Source organism: Podarcis liolepis, assembly GCF_965112155.1.
Source record: "Podarcis liolepis genome assembly, chromosome: 18".
Classification (NCBI taxonomy): domain Eukaryota; kingdom Metazoa; phylum Chordata; class Lepidosauria; order Squamata; family Lacertidae; genus Podarcis; species Podarcis liolepis.
In genome coordinates, this window is record NC_139572.1 from 8,771,427 (window position 1) to 8,793,795 (window position 22,369).

The window sequence follows — 22,369 nt, forward strand, 5'->3', positions numbered from 1 at the left end:
TTATTATTGTCAATGTATCAAACCCAGTCAACACTGTTCAGGGAAGTTTTTAATGCATGACATATTAGTATATTTTTGGTCTTTGTGGAAGCCGCCCAGAGTGGCTGGGGAAACCCAGCCAGATGGGCGGGGTACAAATAAATTATTATTATTATTATTATTATTATTATTATTATTATTATTATTATTAACTTTGAATATTAGAATTGATATGGTTAATAGGTTGTGATGACAAAGTAATCAAAATCAAAAACCTAACTCCTATCTCCCTCCAGCTTATCTTGTTGTGAGATAAATATAACTTCCTAAGACAGAAAATTATTAAAAAATAATATTTTTAAATATAATAAAAATATTTTACAAACTAGGGGCAGTAGACCAGGACTCATAGTAGTCCTTGGCAAAGCAAAACCATCAGGACTGCATCAAACATAGGCTAAGAATGAGCATAATCTCTTTCAGAGGTGAAGAATGAGCAACTGTCAGGAATGCGTGCAGGAGCCAGGCCCTGTGACCAGTAGGGCTTTGCAGGACTGGGGCCTTCCTGAGATTGTTCTGGAGAGGCAAGGCGTGGCTACACAGGTGAGGGCGCTTGGTAACTCACTGCACCTGGTGGCAAGAGCCGGGAAGGGATATAAGGTCAGCATTTCCCTTCGGCTCTTTGCCACAGCAACACGTTCCCTGCCTTGCTGCGTTGGGCTTCTTACTCCCTACACTTTGGCTTCTTGACTCCCTGCTTCTTGATCCTTGGACCCTTGATTTTGTGACTCCTTGCTTCTCAACCCTAGGACCCCTGGCTTCTGGACTCTCGTTCCTGCTCCCACCCCGCTGTCTTGCCCCAGGTCCCAACGTCCTCAACCGGGACTTTGATCACTCGTAGACTGGACCATGACAGCAATGTGGAAAAGTAGGTGTGTTTTCTTCTTGCAGTTCTAGACGTCATACACATGGAATATTTTAGGAATCAGATGTCCCCTTAATTCCTTGTTGTCAGGTGCTCCTTTGTGTTCAGATCAGGCCTCAGCACAATAATGTAGCACTTGGGAAGGAAGATGCAGCCCAGGAGCCCAGCACTGGAGGCCAACATAGAGAAGATCTGCACGGCCACCATGTACTTGCCCTTGGTGCTCAGGTAGGTGGGCACAAAAGACACCCAAACACTGCAGAAGACCAGCATGCTGAAGGTGATCAGCTTGGCTTCGTTGAAGGAGCCGGGCAGCTTCCTGGCTAGGAAAGCCACCGTGAAGCAGGTGGCAGCCAAGAAGCCCAGGTAGCCGAGGGCAACGTAAAACATGGCCACAGACCCTTCGTTGCATTGCAGGATGATCTCTTCCACCTGGGAGTGCATATCGGGCTCTGGGAATGGGGGAGAAGAGCCCAGCCAGATGGTGCAAATGAGAACTTGCCCCCCAGAACAGGAGATGACAATGGAGTTGGCCAGACTCTTGCCCAGCCATCTCCTCACCCTGTTCCCGGGCTTTGTGGCCAGGAAGGCCAGCACCACCGTGATGGTCTTTGCCAAGACAGAAGAAACAGCAGCTGAGAAGATGATGCTGAAGGCCGTTTGTCGGAGAAGGCAGGTCTCTTTCCTTGGGCGCCCGATGAAGAGGAAGGAGGACAAAAAGGAAAGCAGGAGGGAGACGAGGAGGATGTAGGAGAGGTCCCGGTTGTTGGCTTTGACTATGGGAGTTTCCTTGTATTTAATGAAGATTCCCAACACAATGCCTGCTGTTAAGGACAAGAAGAGGGCAATGGAAGCTAAAACCATTCCCAAATATTCTCCATAAGTCAGGAAGGTGGTAATCTTGGGGACACATTGATCTCTTTCCTTGTTTGAATGGTGATCTTCTGGGCATTTGGTGCAATGTTCTGCATCTGGGGAAGAGAATAAGAGTGGCTGCAGCATCACTTACATCCCTAATGATCTGTGCTCTATTACGTTTTGAAGAAATCCTAGAGATTTCTTCCTTATGATCATTCCTTTCAACTCTCTTCCGGGATGTAATGAAGGTGATTAATCCTAAAGAAATTGAGGAAGGAGCCACATTCCACAATGTCTGCAGAATTCTCACAAAAAGTGTGTGAGACTGGGTTTCTGCCCTGTGTTTACTCTCTCCAGAAATACCTTCTCCCTTGGAGTCACCCACCTTCCTGGGCGGAGAAGGTCCCTTCTGCACACCGAGCACAAGCATAGCAGCAAATGGGCTTTCCTTCTAGAACCACCTTGGCATATCCAGGTCGACATCTTTCTGTACACCTGGAACGAGGTACGGCCTAACCAGAAAGACAAGAAGGTGCAAGAAAGAGGAACAGTTAGGAGTATTTGTGGGTATGTAATTCACTCATAGGGACGCGGGTGGCGCTGTGGGTTAAACCACAGAGCCTAGGGCTTGCCGATCAGAAGGTTGGCGGTTCGAATCTCCGTGACGGGGTGAGCTCCCGTTGCTCGGTCCCTGCTCTTGCCAACCTAGCAGTTCAAAAGCACATCAAAGTGCAAGTAGATAAGTAGGTATCTCTCCAGCGGGAAGGTAAACGGCATTTCAGTGCGCTGCTCTGGTTCACCAGAAGTGGCTTAGTCATGCTGGGCACATAGCCCAGAAGCTGTACGCCGTCTCCCTCGGCCAGTAAAGTGAGATGAGCACCGCAACCCCAGAGTCGGCCCTGACTGGACCTAATGGTCAGGGGTCCCGTTACCTTTACCTTAATTCACACATAGAGTGAATTCAAACAGATCTCTGGAATGCAGCCTTTGACCCCTCATCAGGGTCCTTTCAACCCCCCACTGACCATTGGTGCGACCAGAATATCTTGTTCTTCATAATTAGTTCAGGACAACTGAGGTTTGCACCACAGAACTCTCTTTCCTCTTCTCCATTTACCTGCTTCCCTGCTTAATAAATCTTCAAAGAAAATGGCAATGGAGTCTGAAATGTGATTTCCCCAAAGTTCAGGATTCAAATAATCTCTCAATCACTAATTAAGACAAATTTAATATGACTTTTCCAAATATTGGTTTCCTCATTCTGCAAGGTTTCCTCTTATTGCTGATTTATTTCCCTAATTATTTCTAGTTCACGTGCCATTCCTTAACATTAACCTTATATTACAATAGGGTTCGTTTGTTTTTAACTTCTCATCCTTCACCAACAGCTGTGCACTTCTCAATTCCTGCACGTACAATAGTTTAACATTTGCAACACCTACAAGTGAACTGAGTACACAAATTAAAAAATCAACAATAAATCAGCAATTATCTTTTCTAAAATAAATTCCTTTCCATCCTTCTGCATGTATGAAAGCCCAATAGTTCACTTTTACTAGGGGCCTTCCCTTTTCTTCTTATCTACGTAGTATTTCTGTTGAAGATTCTGTCCAGAATTTTTAAATTCTCAGTCTGGCTCGGAAATAGATGGTGTCTTCTCTGAGGACCTCTGGGCTCTCTCCTTTCTTTCAGCACCCCAAATCCCCCTCCTATCTCAGCTGCTGTGGAAAGAAGAAGTGGTGGTTGCAGCTGTTATTGACGGTCAAGACACCACTGGGCAAACTGATATGGTCATTTTCCAGCGTTGTTTAAGGAAAAACATGATAAGGATCTCCTCGCCTTCTCCCTCTGTGATTTCCCCTACCTTGTTGAATTTCTTGTTCCACTCAATGGCTTCTGGGTTAATGGTGAACTTTATGCCAGCAGACGTCTCTCTCCTTATGTTCCCAATTTTCACAAGGCCAGGAGACTTATTGGCAGACATCACCCAGTTCACAATATCAAAGTCCGCTGGTCGCTCCCAGTTCTCATCCAAGCACAGCCTGCCTCTGGAAGTATTCAGACACCGGATTTCTCTTAAGAAAGGGTGAAGCTGGAATGACAGAAGAAAGCACCAGCATTAAGAAAGCTTGAAGCCAAGATGGATATCTCAGTCCTACTCACTTCGACCTCTTATGATTTGGGGCCTGCGTGTATCTCATGTAGACTGGAATTCCTATTCAGCTATTTGTATTACTACAGACCCTGCAAGTGCCCCAATTTTCCAGGGATGTCCCTGAATTAGAGACAGTTTTTCATGTGATCCCAGAATTTCCCACTTTTCCTTAGAATGTCGCTATTTTCATTGGAGAAATGTTGGTGGATGTGGAGTTATCCAACCCACAGGGCGTCCAATCCTATATCAGGAATTTTTAGTTTTTTTATATATTAGTATGAATTTCTTTATGTTGGGAGCTGCCCAGAGTGCTGAGGCAACTGAAGAAGATGTGTGGGGTATAAACAGTGCTATTTTTCTAGAAAGGAAGGTGCCAGAACTCACCAGGAACACCTCCCTCTGAGAATGGCAATGGCACCCACCTGAGAGGGGCCAAAACTGAGTTCCAGTGAGTTCCCCCCTGAAAAAGCCCTGGGTATAAACTGTAAGATTATCATTATGGAGTGGGCCGTCTCTATTTTCATCAGAGAAATGTTGGGTGGTATGCTACTACAGTGGTGCCCCGCAAGACGAAATTAATTCGTTCCGCAATTTTTGTCGTCTAGCAAATTTTTCGTCTTGCGAAGCACGAAATCCCATAGGAATGCATCGAAAATCAATTAATGCGTTCCTATGGTCAAAAAAAGTCCAAACAAAGCCAAATTTGGTACAACAACAGTTTATTAACTGCTCTTTAAAGTCACACATACTGTAAAGAGCAGTTCAAAAATTTAAGGGAAAATAAATTAACTTTATAAACAAAACATGTCTTTGTTTTTAGTCAAAGAAAAAAAGTCGCGAGACGTTTTCGTCTTGCGAAGCAAGCCCATAGGGGAAATTCGTCTTGCGAGGCAAATTGAAAACGAAAAAAACTTTCGTCTAGCGAGTTTTTTGTATTGCGAGGCATTCGTCTTGCGGGGCACCACTGTATTACTAATACTAATAGTAACTATGATATTTTACAGGTTTATCCCCAGTCAAGATCAGCATCTGTGTGGACTGTAGTTTGCAAAAGGGGGAAGGAAATACCTGCCACGGCTGTAGCCTTGCGTGTCCCCATTGCTCTCCTTCCTCCACCATCAGCCTCCTCTGGGATCTCGATGAAAGCGAAGCATGCAAGGCCTGAGCCACAGCTTGAACAGTGATGTAAGTGCCATAGTTGTCTCGAAACTGGACACTCTCATTGTCCTCTTGGAGCAATGGCTGCAGTTTCTCCTCCTCTCTGCATCTTATCCTGCCTTTCACGGACAACAGATGCTTTGAATATGAACACTGAAATGCTTGATTGAAATAATCCTTAAGATTGGTCTGCAATTTATATTTGCCACCTTTGCTCCTTATTCCAGTCTGAATTGCAAAGGACAGAGAACCATGGAGGTGCTGGAATAGATTTGGAGGGAGGGAAAAGCCAGTTGTGATATCTAGCAAAGCTGTTGTGATCCAGACTTTCGCCCCTATTTCCTTCTCATAGATAAGGTTTACTGCCATGAGTATTATGATAACATGTGCATTGGTTATATAGGAAACAAATACCCCAATTTGTCTCCATAGGGAAAAAGGTTCCCCAGGCCTGATAAATTGATCCATATCACTTTCTGCTACACTTTTTGATAAAGCAATGCAGATCCCTTTGCTGAGCATCAGAGTTTTCACAGCGCTCACAAATCTTTCTCCACCTTCATTGTCTGTAGTGAAGAGGCCAATCCACGTCCATCCAAAATGCAGGAGCAATTCAATAATCCCCTGATACTGACTTTCCTCTTTGGGACTCATCCGGTAGACAAAAGGGAACAGGGTTTTACCTTCGAGAACCTGGGCAGTGGAGCCATAACTGATCTAGCAAGGAAAGCAAAAGATCAGCAATTTATTTTACTTTCAGAATAACAGACATTTAATTATCTGAAATGACTGATATCTAAATCTCTGCTGGCTGAGGCTGATGGGAGTTTTAGTTGGAAACATCTGGAAGTGTCAAGTTGGTGAAGGCTCAGTTTTGAAAAAGGGATGTAGGATCCATAGCTCAGGATTTTCCCATTTTTAAAAATATCCCTGCTTGACCTATCCAAAGAAAAAGTAGTATTTTACGCAGTTGAAATTCTCTGTGCTTCCATGCTCTCCCACTACTTACCTGTGGGATTTTGTAGATGCCTGACAAGGCTGAAATCACTCTTGAGATGAAAGTGTTGCTTCTTTCAAGAACAGCCAACAGGGGATTCTGTTCTCCACAGTGATAATTGGGAATATTGCATCCACTGCCTGCAAGCAGCTCTAGCATGGCGTCCGAAGTTATTATTGCATCGAAATAGTTCTCATAGATGTTGTAGCCCAGAGTAATGTTGGGTAAGAGCCTGAGATCCTGGTTGATCTCTTGGATGGTGAACAGGAAAGATAGCATGTACTCGGTGAACCTAGATGACACTCTGCAATAAATGAATTATTTAAAAAGAGTGAAACATATTCATATTAATGGGAGGGAGGAAACATTATATGATCCACAAAGATTAGTATTTATTTATCTTATTGCTTTAATATCAAACCTTTTCCTGTCCAACATAGAACAAATATTTGGAAATTTCTGCTCCATGACCGGAGCTTTGATGCAAACAGCACACAGAGCTGTTCAGCAGTGGAACAGACTCCCTTGGAAGGTGACCATGTGTCATGGATGCTTCAGGTGTGTTAATACTCTGGGTTCCTTCCATCTCTGCAATCTATGATTCTATTCTACTGTGTTCTATGAGTAAGAAATGAAGGCGCCCCTCAAAATGTGTGATATACTGGGAAGCTGTTCCACAGGTTGCTTTTGCTGCAGTGGTCTTTGGCGCCTTCCAAGGGGCTAGTCTATAGGTAGATAAGAGACCATTTGACTGAACGAGGAGAAGCACCAAATACCTCAGTCCCCTTTTAGTTACAAATGAGGCCTGGTGGCTTTCAGGTTTGAGTGTGTGGTAAAATCTATAATTTTGCCCATGTTTGGATCAGTGACTCCACCAATGAGGACACACTTGAGGTCTGTATTAAAAAAGCCCAAAGATGGCGTCGTCGTTAGTGGTAGCGTTGACTTGAGCTCCGCACCAGTTGATGCTGTTTTTATTATTTTTATCAGTTTTTTATTAGCTTTTATCAGCCTCAGTATTTTATCTTTGTCATTTGGCAGCTATTATATTTACAAAGCTTGAGTCAAGGGCTTGAGTTAAAAGTCTTAGAGACACTACTTATCAGCAGGAGTGGAGTTTAGACGCCCTATCGTGGGAAGATGCCGAGCTTCCTGATTTACAGCAGAAATTAGTAGCTGCTCTATCTCTGGGGAAATGCCTAGGAAAAAGAAACGACCGGCCTCATCTCCACATGTGAGCCCACAGCAGAAGAGCAAGCAGAGTAAAATGGACCATTTTGCAAGAGCACAGAACTCAGAACCTACTACATCAAATAGAACTCATTCCCAGGTCGGTGGGGATGCTTTAATGGGTGGAGATCACCCAGGGGAGAATGCTGAGATGAGCGCTCATGAACTACCATCTGAGGGGGCACCGCTCTATGCGGAAATACTTGCGGACCTGCAAGAACAGAGGAGGAAATTAACATCAAATTAGAAAAGGCAACGTCTCTCCTGACGGAGTTGGTGCTCCTGGCAGCCAAAAATAGCTCACTCAGTACTAAAGAGACCGACCACAGCATTGCCCTCCCTCTAGACCATCGCGTACAGGGGTGTAACCGGTCTGGACTTGATAACCGAGAGACTACAAATACTAAAACCAACAAAAGCGAAAGTAGGGACCTGATCCTACAAAGTACTCAAGTAGCTCTCGATATATATCCTTTTAATGGTATGCTGCCTTACTGGAAATCAATCGACAGTGTGAAGAGAAACTTTAAGCTTTTACTAAATATCCATTGCAACACTCTGATCGCGATAAACTTGCTTTGCACGGACCCTCAGCACACTAGACTCATGCTGACATTTTCTGACTCAGCTACCCCTAAAATGCTACTGAAATATAGGGCCCTTTAACAGGACTATAATATTGATTTGAGACGTGTTTTTAAAGACACAGAACGAAAACAACTACTGCCAAACTTGTCGTATAGCCGGACCGACCCCAAGCAATCAACGCCCTCTCTGCCAAAGGGCTTTCGCCATAGGGCCATGATTCATTCGGAAGGGCTGTCAAAGATGAATATGTGCCGTGAACCCAGCTGTAACATTCCCTTGGAGAGGAAAACGTCAGAGCAAAAAGGCCAAACACACAAAGAACGACAGCCCAATCTAGATAATTCAAAGATAGGACACTCCATTACGCCTTTGGCAGATCCGGAATTTCACCACTCTTTACCCCAGCTGGAATCTGATCAGCCAATGCCAAGTGACGCCCCTCCCAAGGGAAATGGGACACATAGAAAGCCAGAGACAGATTTAATTGTCTTTGACGAAGACCTCCCAATGGCCCCAGCAATTCAGATAAGACCGTCGATGCCGGGAAATCGGGAAAATGCTGCAACTCAACCCCGAGAACAACAACACAATGCATATCCTAAGAACGGTTGCATCATTACCGAACCAGTGGGAGAGCTGATAACAATTTCCCCACCACAATGAAGCCAAGCCAGTTATGGAACGAGCAGCCTTAACATTATCTCATGGAACATAGCGGGTTGGGCTAACAAACTAGGGGACGAGCCATTTCGTGAATATATAACGGGTTTTGACATAAGAATGCTGCAGGAAACTTGGGCAACTGACAACATAGTTCTCGACGGTTACGACGCCTATGAAATCAAGGCCTCTAAACCGCTCGGAAGGGGACGACCGAGGGGGGGCCTAGTAACTGGTTTCCACTAAGTTGGCGTCACAGGTTACTGAGTGCTCAGTTTTCGAGCAGCTGGCACTGGGGATCACTTTGCATCTGGAATCCAAGAGTATCATTCTTGTTTCAGCTTATATCCCGCCATATACAGTGCAAACACAGATAGAGAGCACGTGGCGTAAATTCCATAGTTTCCTTTATTCCCTACAAATTAGGTACCCTGGACCGGCATTTTACCTAATGGGAGATATGAATGCCATAATAGGCTCAAATGATGTTAGCCTGGAAATAAAATTCCCAATATTAAGAGATCTAAAGGAAAATAGCGCCCTCTTTCTAAACCCACCCCCTCGTAGACATTTGAAAGATTGCCAAATCAACTATGCTGGATTCTGCCTGGCTTTTTTACAAATAAGTCTTGACCTCGTCATTGCTAATGGGGCATTCCCCGGGCACAGAGAAGGCGAGTATACATTCATAAATACAAATGGATCTAGCATAGTAGACTGCTGTCTCACTAACAGAGAGGCCTTCAAATCAATTTAAAAATTCACCATAGATAATAGGACTGAAAGCGACCACCTACCTCTAATCATCTCCACTACTGGCCAAAACTCAATTCAGCGCTCTTACATAGAACATGAGGATATAGATAAAGCAAACGATCCAGCATTGCGTAGGAAAAAATGGACACCTGAGATAGCAATTGCAGTTGAGAAGAGATTGAATTCACAAACTGCAATTAAGTTAAGATCAATTATAATAAGCAATTTATCAATAGACTCCTCCCTGACGGCTTACGAAAATCTCATTGAGTCCTTGCAGGATGTGGTCTCTGTCAACATAAACTCAGCCGGCAAGCCATGCACTGCTAAAGGGCGCGGTTGGTTTGACCAAGAGTGCCGCACAAAGAAGGAAGCCTTAAGGAACGCTTATTTGGCCTATAGAAACACTGGATTAAACTACTTACTTCCATCTTATTTCAAAATCAAAAAAGAGTATAAAGCCCTTTTGGCCTCAAAAAAAAAGGCAGTCCGAACAAAATTCCTGGTCCCTGCTATTGAATGCCTCACTAAACAATGAAGTTAACTCTTTTGGCAACTAGTCTCCGACTCAATGAAAAATAGTTCCTCAGCCCCCAGCTGTGTCATTCCAGCTCAGGTTTGGGAGAACCATTTCAGAAATATATTTATGGAAAATCCAAACCTCCCTTCCAGTTTACAGGAGGATGACAGGGCAGAATTGTCACTGCTCCCTAATTGGAGGCCGGTTACTGTGGAGGAAGTCCATACATTAATTGGGAATCTGAAGAGTGGAAAGGCTCCGGGGAAAGACTTTATCCCAGCTGAGTTGATCACATCAAACCAGCACTGGTGGGCTCCGCTTCCGGCAGCACGTTTTATGGTAGTAAATAACTCGGGGAAGGTACCATATAGCTGGAAACATGCTATAGTAGTTCCAATCTTTAAGAGAGGCCACCCAAATGTACCTTCCAATTATAGGCCAATTAGCCTGCTCTTAATAATTGGGAAGCTTTATGCCCGTTTCCTCAGTAGCAAACTGACAACTTTTCTAAATGAACACAATATGCTATCTGAAGCCCAGGCAGCTTTTCGTGAGAACCATTCAGCAACAGACCACTGTCTAATGCTGTCCTTCCTAGCCGAGAAGTGTACCAGGCCTCTACAGGGTAAACTCTTTGTGGCCTTCATGGATCTGAAATCAGCATTTGACTCCATCCCCAGATCCCAGCTATGGTCCAAATTAAGTCTGATTTTGCAGGACAAACGACTTCTCTTTCTCATAAAAGCCCTGTATAATGGAACCAAACTGCAGGTCCGATGCGGTCAACAGGGACAGCTATCGAACAGTGTCGAGATGACTAGGGGGGTGAGACAGGGTTGTATTTTGGCCCCCACATTGTTCTGTCTATTCTTAAATGACCCAGATGGACCCATTCCAAAAATAGGAATGAGAAGGACCCCTTGTTGTTATATGCTGATGACACGGCCATCATCTCACGTTCCAGACCGGGTTTGAATTATCTGTTGAGGAAATTTTCTGATTACTGTTCTGGAAATGGTTTATCCATTAATTATGAAAAATCGATTCTCCCGGTCTAAATGGGTGCTGGATGGCCATAACCTTGAACAGATAAAATACTTCAGTTATATAGGGCTCACATTCCAGCATACAGAATCTTGGAAGCACCATTGGCAAACCTCCCTTCAAAAGGTGGAGATTACTAAGCTAGCCATACTCAGATTCTTCTTCACAAAGGGCGGCAAATATGTTCCAGCAGCCTTAAGGGTTTTCAACGCAAAGCCCGTTTCCCAACTCCTGTATGCAGCAAATGTCTGGCATAATGGGGACCTGCCAAAGCTTTCAGGCAAAATTTCTACGATCTCTGCTGCAGGTACCTAACTGCGTCCCCAACTCTGTACTTCTGTTAGAAGCTGGTGAATGTCCAATTTCAACTAAAGCGTGGTGGGCTGCCCTAAAACATTGGCTCAGGATTTCAGTGTTTAATCTAGGGAAGGGTTTGTACCAACACCTGACCAATGAGGAATTTGTCAGCAAATGGCAGAAAACCATGGCTAAAAAAGCCACCTCTATTGGTCTGTCTCCCCCCCAACTGTATTACCTGGGTTATGAAGGCGCCCAAAAGATTTTAAAGCAAAGATTATGGGATAATGCACACAGTGACTTGCGATCTCGATCACACACAGTCTGTAGTCCGCTGGGAGTAGGAGTACAATATGGGTATGTCTTTAAGTTAACATCTTACATCAAAAACCTGACAGTACCAAACTACCGAAGGCTTTTTACCAAATCCAGACTAAATGTCTTTCCCTCTGCAGTGTTGGATGGCAGGTTGAGAGGAGTTCCCTACCAGGACAGACTTTGCTCGTGTGCTCAAGACATCGATTCCATAAAACATATTTTGTTGCATTGTGCAAAATATGAGCAAGCCAGGGCTGAACTGATACTACCCTTGCTGGTACCTTTCCCGGGAAAATCAGAGGCTCACTGTGTCAGGTTCCTACTGGAAGACCGGACAAATGCTAGAACGTTAGCAATGGCAAAGTTTTTATCGGAGGTTGCAAGAATAAATGAGCCCTATATTCTAAACAAAATGCTTGTTTAACCTGGAGGTAGGCTGTATGAATTGTGTATTGATTTGTAATGTTTTGTTGGGTCTCTGGACCGTAATAAAGATTGATTGATTGATATTTTATATAATCATTTTATTTGAAGCATATCATTCCTGTTCTTCGCCCATAAAAATCCACCCATTTTCAGGAGTTTCTTAAAACACTTCTATTTTTTTTTTAAAAAAGTGACAGAAAGGAAAAAGTGCTGAGATTGGAGGAGGAAACCTTTAATGTAGCCCATAGTGGGCTGTAGGTCTCCTGTGGTATTGTGTCAAGAGAACTGGGCTAAGGTTGTTCACAAATGATCCAAATAGAATAAACATAAAATAATTTTGGCAGCTTGGAAATTGCTAGAGTTTCATGCCTCCCTCTGGGATAGGAAACAGGTACCTATGGATTCCACGTGAAGAAATATCAAACATCTCACTACTTAGAAATGAGGCCAGTTGTGTATGTGAAAAAAGGAATAATTCCTTTTCATATTTTAGAGACCTGACTCCACGAACAAGGAAGTCTCCTGATTCATATTATTTTATTCATCATTCCAATTAAAGTACATCTTTCCTGCTCTTCAGCCACCAAAAGTCACCTAGAGGATCTTAAATTCCATTTGTAAAACTGTAACATTCCTTAACGACAGTTTCTGAATTGTCAAAATGGAATAATATTGAATGAAACCTTTGAGCCTTGGAAATTGCCTGAGTTTCATGGCATCCTGCAGGTGGGGAAATTCAGTGCATCCTTTTGAACCCTGACCAGATTCACTAACATTCTTGCATTCTTCTAAAAGCAACACAGAATCAAAGGTAGGAAAGTGTTTTCCTAAGGAAGACCCAGAGACCATGGAAATAGGAGAGGGTTGGGTGGAATCTTATACTAGACCCCCCCCCCAGCTCCCATCACCCCCAGCCAGCAAGCCCAATGGTTAAGGGCAGGGTAGTACAGCAACATCAGCCCTTGGCTCCCCAGCCCTGAGAAAGGGGCTATTTCCTTGATAAATAGGAACCACTAGAAGGACTGGAGGACCATGAAACTGTGAAGTACATACATTTCAAACCTGGTGAAGGGTGTCTGAGAAAAGACATATGGAGTTTGCGAATAAAAGTGATCTGGAGAGATGATCCCGCTGATGAGAAAGTGTCCAGGCCGGTAGAAATTGAAAGCATCTGATTGAATCATGACCAGATTCAAGGGGCATTTCCCTTTGTGGTTCCCGCAGACTCCAAAGGGCATCATGAGCAGCAGAAGCAGCAACAGAAGGAGCAGGGATCTCATTCTGGCTCTGCCTCCTCCTCCTCTTACCTGCCAAGGAGGCAAAGTTGAAGAACCCAAAGACTTCTGCAAGGCCAGACTGCCTGGGCTTTCCCAATCTGGGTGGTTTTCAACTCTACCTTCAGAGCTAGGAAGCACAAGGCAGGCACACCCTCTTTCGCCAGCTCTGCAGCTTGACTCAGTCTGTCTGCATCACAGGAAATATTATCTGCACTAACTTTTTCTTTCCCAGACACAGCACAATTAATATTGTCATGCTACTTTCTGAGGCTGATGTAATCTCCAGAAATATCTCCTGAGCTTTCAGAAGATGAGATGACTATAATTTTGATTATTCCAAGTGGAATAAGTTTCACCACAATAACTTTCTGAAGTCTTGAATGACTCAAGTAGCAGGTGCAGAGCTGGAGAAAAACATGTTGGACAGAAGTCAAGGGGTGTGTTTGGGAGAGTTGGAAGTTTGGCCTGAACTTTACTCACAAAGACCAAAGAAGGAGCTGGATCTGACCATGGCAGGTATTTCCTTCCCCTTTTTGAAAACTGCAATCCACGCAGATGCTGATTTCGACTGTGGAGAGACCTGTAAAATATCATTGTTAGTCTTAGTAAGAGTAGCATACTCCCCAACATTTCTCCGATGAAAATAGGAACATCCCTTTCCATAATAATCATTTTACTATTTATACAGTGGGCTTTTTTTCCAGGGGTAACTCTCTCCAATACAGGAATCTCAACTAAAGCATCCATTAGAGTTGGCCATCCAACCTCTGCTTAAAAACCTCCAAGGAAGGAGAGTCCATGGTGGGATCCCGCTGCAGGACTATTACAACATGATTTAAGAAAGCTCTATGTACTTTAACCTTCTCATACCACCAACATGCATGCCAACCATATCTATTGTCATGACCTTCTAAAACATCAGGGTTTTTTTTAAAAATAACATCCCTTCCCTTAGCCAGCATAAACAGGATGCCTCATAATATAGTCTTAAATCTGGTAGGGAGAATCTGCTTTTGTCTTTAGAATCTATCAACAAATTATATTTTATTCTTGGCTTCTTCCCCTGCCAGATAAATTTTGTAATATCTTTCTGCCATTCTTTGAAGTGTCCTGGATTGCTGATCAAGGGTATTGTTTGAAATAGCATTCTTGACAATACATTCATTTTAGTTAATGATACCCTTCCCAATTGCGCTAAATTCATTCTTCCACACACTTCTAAGTTTTTCTTTATTTCTCTCCTAGCTCTTCTATAGTTATCCTTAAAAATATTTATATTCTTAGCTGATTTTACTTTTATTTAGTTTAAAGCCTGCTACTTCTCCAAACTTTAGAATCTGTTCCAAGACCCTGCTAGCCACAGGGTCTTCTACAGTTACCACAAGGTTATACCAGATGGGCGGTGTATAAATGCTTTAAGGTTATATGCTTTGTAACCTACTGTTTTTCCTTTTATTTCTTCATCTGATCTTATACTTCTGGCCAGGGTCTCTAAAACTAAAATCAACAATAATGGTGACAGGGGACATCCCTGTCTTGTCCCTTTCATTATTTTGCATTTTTCTGTTATTACATTATTTACCATCAGAATAAATTGCGTTAATTCCTCTGTGGAATTAATGTGGTTTGCCAATATGTCTGCAAACAGTTTATAGCCATTATTGAAGAGAGAGATGGGCCTAAATTTTTTGACTGATAATAGATACGTATTTTGTTTCAGAATCCCTAGAATGTAAGCATCTTTCCAAGCATCTGGCACTTTCCCTATATTTAATATTTCGTTCATTACATCTTTTAGTGGTTGTGCCAGATAATCTTGTAGTTTCTTTAGTACTTTGCTGATAGCCCATTTGGTCCTGGAGTTTTTCCCATTTTGAATAATTGCCTGTTGTAGCTCCATCATGGTGCTAGATGCATTTAATGAATTGAGTTTCTCTTTTACAATTTTTGGGAGGTTATTCTGCTTTAAATATTCTTCAATATTATTTATGTTCTCTTTACTGACTTGATACAGTTCTTAATAATACCTTACATATTGCTTTCTTATATCTTTTGGGTTATTTTTCCTTCTATATTTAGTTTTTTTATTAAGTTCATGGTCTGCTTCTTCTTTAGCTGCCATGCCAGCAGTTTGCCTGGCTGGTTGGCAAATTCAAAAAAATTCTGCCATAACATTTTAATCTTCCATTCAGTTTCTTGATTTAACAGCATCAAATATTTTCATTTTCAACCAGCTCTTCCAGTAGGTCTGGGATTTTTTTGTTCTCTCATCTTCTTTTAGAAAGCATTTTCTTGAATGAAAAAGCCCACATTACTGCCTTACTTGAGTCCCAGACAACCTTCAGATCCATTCCTTGATTTAAGTTGAACTCAAAATAATCTTTCAAAGATTTTTCAGCTTTAAGTAAAATTGTTTGGTTAGCAAGAAGTCCATCGTTTCATCTCCACCTGAATGATGTGTTTTTTCATCTTTTAATTCAAGTAGTAATTGGTTATGATCCGAAAGTGTCCTTGGTCATATCTCTACTTTTTGTTGTTGTTCTTAATGATAATTCACTGGATATCCATATTGAGTCACTTCGTCCAGCAGATGGCTTTGGTTCTGAAAAAAAGGTGAATTCTCTATCTGCCACCCTCCAGATCTTTCATAGAGGTGCCACTCCAAAAAGGGCCTCAGGTGAGGATTGCAGGGTCTGTGAAGGCCTTCTCTGCAATGACCCCTGTGTTGTGGGATAAACTTCACTAGAGCTAAAGGGGACTCCTGCGGAAATTGTACTCTCTCTGCTAGTTTCAATTTGATTGTTCGCAAGCACCTTCACGAACACTGACTTTTAGGACATTTTGAGTATCTATGGCTTTTGTGGATTTTAAGAATGTATTAACTTGTCTTTTGTATTAAACTTAATCTGTAAAGCTCCTTGTTATTTTATATGCACTCTATATAAATGCTTTAATGTATTACAAAAAAAGCCTGAATAGGAATTCTAGTCTACATGAGATACACGCAGGCCCCAAATCATAAGAGGTCGAAGTGAGTAGGACATCTTAGCTTCATGGTTTCTTAATGCTGGTGCTTTCCCCTGCCATTCCAGCTTCACCCTTTCTTATGAGAAATCCGGTGTCTGAATACTTCCAGGGGCAGGCTGTGCTTGGATGAGAACTGGGAGCTACCAGCGGACTTCGATATTGGGAACTGGGTGATGTCTCCCAATAAGTCTCGTGTCCTTGTGAAAATTGGGAATATAAGGAGAGGGGCATCTGCTGGCATAAAGTTCACCATTAACCCAGAAGCCATTGCGTGGCCCAAGGAATTCAACAAGGTAGGGGGAATCACAGAGGGAGTAGGCGAGGAGATCCTTATTATGTTTTTCCTTAAACAACCGCTGAAAAATGACTATATCAGGTTGACCAATGGTGTCTTGACCATCAATAACAGCTGCAACCACCACTCCTTCTTTCCACAGCAGCTGAGATAGGAGGGGAATTTGGGGTGCTCAAAGAAAGCATAGAGCCCAGAGGTGCTCAGAGAAGACACCATCTATTTCCGAGCCAGACTGAGATTTTTAAAATTCTGGACAGAATCTTTGATTGAATGGACTATGCAATTAAGAAGAAAAGGGGAAACACCTAGTAAAAATGAACTCTTGGGCTTTCATTCATGCAGAAGGATGGAAAGTAATTTATTTTAGAAATTTACACCACAAAGAACTCATAACCAGCCTACTTTCAGCAGCCAGAAACACCATAACCAGACACTGGAGAGACCTGTCAGGAGTAAGCATGGACCAATGGTACCAAATAGTATGGGAAACAGCCCTACTAGAAAAATTAACTAATAAACTGAAACTGACAAGGGGACAAACAGAAGAAGACGCCTTCACCCCGGTATGGCTCCCCTTTATCACCTACACAGCCCAACAGGACAATGACAATAATCCACCAACAGCATACAAATCAATATGGCTAACCTGTTCCAGTCTCGCATAGTTCCCGCAAAGAACAGTCTCGCATAGTTCCCTTGCTTCTCCAAATGAGTCAGGACAGCACAGCATGTAAAGCCATTGCCACAGCATCCTCTGTGGATCTCTTTGCCTTGTACGCAAACTGGTAAGGGTCAAGTCCCACTGGCAGACAAGATAAGATGCGCTTCCTCACCAGTTTTTCGAAACATTTCATTATAATGGGTGTCAGCGCCACAGGGCGAAAATCATTCAGACTGTCTATCTTTGATGTTTTTGGCAGGGGTATAATGGTAGCGGATTTCAGACAGGGTGGAACAGTGGCTTGGGCCAGAGACTGGTTAAAAATCTTCGTAAAGGTTCCTGCCAGTTGGTCCGAACAATCTCTTAGCACCCTGCCAGCCACCCCATCTGGGCCCATAGCCTTCCTTGTGTTTACCTCCTTTAATCTTCGCCTCACTTCTCCCTCTTCCACCCTGGCAGCATTTCCTGTAGGTAGTGACGCCAATAGCTCTGGCATCCCTGTTGGATCACTGTTGGTGTCACCTCAAATTGGGCAAAGAAGGTATTCAGCTCTCCCACCAAGGAAGAAGTACTCTCTACCACTGATGAATTCCTTGATTTATAACCAGTCAGATGTTGGACTCCCTGCCACATTTGTCTAGGATCACGATTTCACAGGTGGTCCTCAATTTTTCCTCTGTACTCCGCTTTTGCTTTCCTGATACCCCTCTTCAAGTTCGCTCTTTCTATGCCATACAATACCCGGTCACCCCAGTTCTAAAAGCAGAATTTCTGGCCTTCAATAATCTCCTAACTTCTCCTGTCATCCCTCATAACAGAGGGAAGGGAACCAATTCGTATTAAATCGGTCTTAATTTGTGGTTGAGAGATTATTCGAATTCTGAAATTTGGGGAAAACACATTTCAGATTCCATTGCCTGGATCTGACACCTTGTGCACTGATGTTGAGTGGATCACCAGATGAAGAGCGAGCGAGCAACAATTTCAGCATTGGAGGGGGAGAAATGAGACCATGCCAAATAGTTGGATTCCCTGCCTGCCAAACCTTTTAAGAGGAGGCATCTTATGCTCAGTCAGGAAGGAAGAGCGAGAGGCCTCCTCCTCCAACTCAGGTTCCTCCCATTGAGGCCCCCATTTATGGAGCAAAACCAAGATCAGATGGGAAGTGAAAATAAGTGACAGAACAGCCACTGGTAAAGCATTTAGATTCATTAGCTAAGATTGCATCCTACTTAGACTTTCATCTCTCCAGACTAGTAGAAAGTTTACTAAACACTTACTCTTATAGCAGTTCAACCTGTAGCAATCCAATGAAGGCTCCTATATAAATTTAATAATTTATAATAATAATAATTTTGAATAAATATCATTTTTAAAAAATATATAAATTTAATAATTAAAGGTCCCGAGAAAGCTGACTGGGTTATTTATGTATGCAACCACAGCAGCTAGAACTTTATATGCACAGAAGTGGCGAGAGGGAGGATTGGCTTATGAAACCGGGGGAATATGCTGAAATGGTGAAATTACCTGTTGTCCCTATTTTCAAAAAGGGGGAAAGAGAGGACCCAAATAATTACCGCCCAGTCAGTCTGACATCAATAGCAGGGAAGATTCTGGAACAGATCATTAAGCAAACAGTCTGTGAGCACCTAGAAAGGAATGCTGTGATCACCAATAGTCAGCATGGATTTCTGAAAAATAAGTCATGTCAGACTAACCTGATCTCGTTTTTTGACAGAATTACAAGCCTGGTAGATGAAGGGAACACAGTGGATGTAGCCTACCTTGATTTCAGCAAGGCATTTGACAAGGTGCCCCATGATATTCTTGTAAAGAAGCTGGTAAAATGCGGTCTTGACTATGCTACCACTCAGTGGATTTGTAACTGGCTGACTGACCGAACCCAAAGGGTGCTCATCAATGGTTCCTCTTCATCCTGGAGAAGAGTGACTAGTGGGGTGCCACAGGGTTCTGTCTTGGGCCTGGTCTTATTCAACATCTTTATCAATGACTTGGATGATGGACTCAAGGGCATCCTGATCAAATTTGCAGATGACACCAAACTGGGAGGGGTGGCTAACACCCCAGAGGACAGGATCACACTTCAAAACGACCTTGACAGATTAGAGAACTGGGCCAAAACAAACAAGATGAATTTTAACAGGGAGAAATGTAAAGTATTGCACTTGGGCAAAAAAAATGAGAGGCACTAATACAAGATGGGTGACACCTGGCTTGAGAGCACAAACTTGACATGATCCAACAGTGTGACGCGGCAGCTAAAAAAGCCAATGCAATTCTTGGCCGCATCAATAGGAGTATAGCATCTAGATCAAGGGAAGTAATAGTGCCACTGTATTCTGCTCTGGTCAGACCTCACCTGGAGTAGTACTGTGTCCAGTTCTGGGCACCACAATTCAAGAAGGACACTGACAAACTGGAACGTGTCCAGAGGAGGGCAACCAAAATGGTCCAAGGCCTGGAAACGATGCCTTATGAGGAACGGCTAAGGGAGCTGGGCATGTTTAGCCTGGAGAAGAGGAGGTTAAGGGGTGATATGATCAGTGGCGTAGCGTGGGGGTGCCAGGGGTGCCGGCCGCACCGGGCGCAACATTTGGGGGGGCGCATTTGGCCGGCCCTCCTCGAGGAAGCAGGAACCCCACTGTCCTCGGACCTCCTCCGAAGCCTGGCGGTGGGGCGGAGAGACCTTCTCCCCGCACCAGCCTTCGGATGGCTGTCCTGAAGACTTGTGGTGGGAGCAGTGGCTTAGCGTGGGGGGTGCAGGGGGGCCTGCTGCACCTGGCGCAGCATCTGGGGGGGTGCGGAAGAGACTCAAGTGCTAAAATCCACGGGTTAGGGGGCGCAAATTACTTGCCTTGCCCCGGGTTAGGGGGCGCAAATTACTTGCCTTGCCCCGGGTGCTGAGAACCCATGCTACGCCACTGGATATGATAGCCATGTTCAAATATATAAAAGGAAGTCACATAGAGGAGGGAGAAAGGTTGTTTTCTGCTGCTCCAGAGAAGCGGACACGGAGCAATGGATCCAAACTACAAGAAAGAAGATTCCACCTAAACATTAGGAAGAACTTCCTGACAGTAAGAGCTGTTCGACAGTGGAATTTGCTGCCAAGGAGTGTGGTGGAGTCTCCTCCTTTGGAGGTCTTTAAGCAGAGGCCTGACAACCATATGTCAGGAGTGCTCTGATGGTGTTTCCTGCTTGGCAGGGGGTTGGACTCAATGGCCCTTGTGGTCTCTTCCAACTCTAGGATTCTATGATTCAACAACAACAACAACAACAACAACAATATTGCACAACAACAACAACAACAACAACAACAACAACAACAATATTGAACAACAACAACAACAACAACAACAACAACAACAACAACAACAATAATAATATTGCTTTCCCTGGCCACTCTGGGCGGCTCCCAACAGAATATTAAAAGCACTATTAAAATCACAGCCACAACATGCATTTAAAGCATTTTTGGAGCTCTAAATTGCAGGTCAAACAACTGGCGGGTGGCCAGCGCCATTTTGGCCTCTGTTGTCCAGGGCGCAGGAGCCGCGGGACGTCGGGAAAAGGGGGAAGCCGTTCTCGGTGCCTCCAAGGGAAGGAGGAAAAGGACGAGGTCTCTTCGCGACTTCCTGGGTTATGGGGGTTGATGAATATAATAATTGGTTGTTATTAGTTTATTAGCAGGCCAGGAGGAAGGTTGCGCAGGGCAGCCTGGGAAGGGCGAGGGAAAGGCTGGGAGGAAAAGCCTTCTCTCTTTCTCCATCGCTCTGCCCCTCCATCAAGTTTAAATGGAAGAATAAGAGAAAAATAAAATGATAGGAAACAGGATCTTTGTTTGTGAGAAGAAGAGGCAGCAAAGCATGCTGGGAAGAAGGACCTGAGGGAAATGAAATGAAACCCAATAAAGAATAATTTATCAATATTGCTAATATGTGAAACCTAACGAAAGACACTTTCACATGTATTTATTCAGTTATACATTGAAAAATGGGTAAATTTCAATTATAAGACACAGGATCTTTGTTTGTGAGAAGAAGGGGCAGCAAAGCATGCTGGGAAGAAGGACGTGAGGGAAATGAAATCAAACCTAACAAAGGATAATTTACCAATAAAGCTAATAAGTGAAACCTAACAAAAGACACCTTCAGATTTATTTATTCAGTTATACGTTGGAAAATGGGTAAATTTCAATTATAGGAAACAGGATCCTTCTTTGTGAGAAGAAGGGGCAGCAAAGCTTGCTGGGAAGAAGGACGTGAGGGAAATGAAATGAAACCTAATAGAGGTGAAATTATTCAAGTGAAACCTAACAAAAGACACCTTGAGATTGATTGATTTATTTGGTTATACTGTACACTGGAAAAACGAGTAAATTTCAAATTTCAGCTGGCCAGAGTCCCCCAAGGGCCGGAGGGGCTGGCAGGGGCAGGGCCCCCAGATGGGCCTGGGAGAGAGAGGGGCCCCTGGGGGGATTTGCACTCTGCACGCCCTCAGAGGCTGGAGGGGCTGGCAGGGGCAGGGGCCCCAGGTGGGCCCGGGAGAGAGAGGGGCCCCTGGGGGATTTGCACTCTGCACGCCCTCAGAGGCCGGAGGGGCTGGCAGGGGCAGGGGCCCCAGGTGGGCCCGGGAGAGAGAGGGGCCCCTGGGGGGATTGGCACTCTGCACGCCCTCAGAGGCCGGAGGGGCTGGCAGGGGCAGGGGCCCCAGGTGGGCCCGGGAGAGAGAGGGGCCCCTGGGGGATTTGCACTCTGCACGCCCTCAGAGGCCGGGGAGGCTGGCAGGGGCAGGGGCCCCAGGTGGGCCCGGGAGAGAGAGGGGCCCCTGGGGGGATTGGCACTCTGCACGCCCTCAGAGGCCGGAGGGGCTGGCAGGGGCAGGGGCCCCAGGTGGGCCCGGGAGAGAGAGGGGCCCCTGGGGGGATTTGCACTCTGCACGCCCTCAGAGGCTTCGTAGTCTAAGCTCAGGGGGCTCTCTGAGCCGGCATCTCTCTGGGGGGGGCTGAGGGGTTTCTTCCCATTTGTCAACATCCTTCTTAAATAGTGGTGCCCGGAATTGGACACAGTATTCCAGGTGGGGACTGACCAAGGCAGAATAGAGCTGAGTCTTGTAAGCCACTGGTATTAGTAGCAATAAAAGTAATAATAATCACAACAAGATTAGACTTCGTT

At 44.2% G+C, this 22,369-nt stretch overlaps 2 protein-coding genes and 1 long non-coding RNA gene across 3 annotated transcripts; 1 reads left to right on the forward strand and 2 right to left on the reverse strand.

Moving 5' to 3' along the window:
- Positions 1 to 284: 284 nt before the first annotated feature.
- Positions 285 to 3,854, reverse strand: LOC310697450 (vomeronasal type-2 receptor 26-like). Its single transcript, XM_083484130.1, has 2 exons — positions 3,627 to 3,854; positions 285 to 2,274 (listed from the first exon to the last, which is right to left on the reverse strand). The coding sequence occupies exon 2, from the start codon at positions 1,904 to 1,906 to the stop codon at positions 977 to 979; it is 930 nt and encodes a 309-aa protein (XP_083340256.1). The 5' UTR covers positions 1,907 to 2,274; positions 3,627 to 3,854; the 3' UTR covers positions 285 to 976.
- A 1,041-nt stretch (positions 3,855 to 4,895) lies between these two features.
- LOC310697611 lies at positions 4,896 to 7,508 on the forward strand. The gene is made up of 3 exons (XR_014521097.1): positions 4,896 to 5,102; positions 6,513 to 6,630; positions 7,114 to 7,508. It is a non-coding gene; the product is annotated as an uncharacterized lncRNA (long non-coding RNA).
- On the reverse strand, positions 5,109 to 6,351 carry LOC310697173 (vomeronasal type-2 receptor 26-like; the record flags this gene model as incomplete). The annotated part of the gene is made up of 2 exons (XM_083483495.1): positions 5,109 to 5,792; positions 6,085 to 6,351. Coding segments are annotated over 2 exons (951 nt in total), but the record flags the coding sequence as incomplete, so codon positions are not given.
- Positions 7,509 to 22,369: the final 14,861 nt, after the last annotated feature.

What these genes read in the sequence shown, in the direction of transcription:
- LOC310697450 (XM_083484130.1), bottom strand. Translation starts at nt 1,906, where the DNA reads ATGCTGCAGCCACTCTTATTCTCTTCCCCAGATGCAGAACATTGCACC.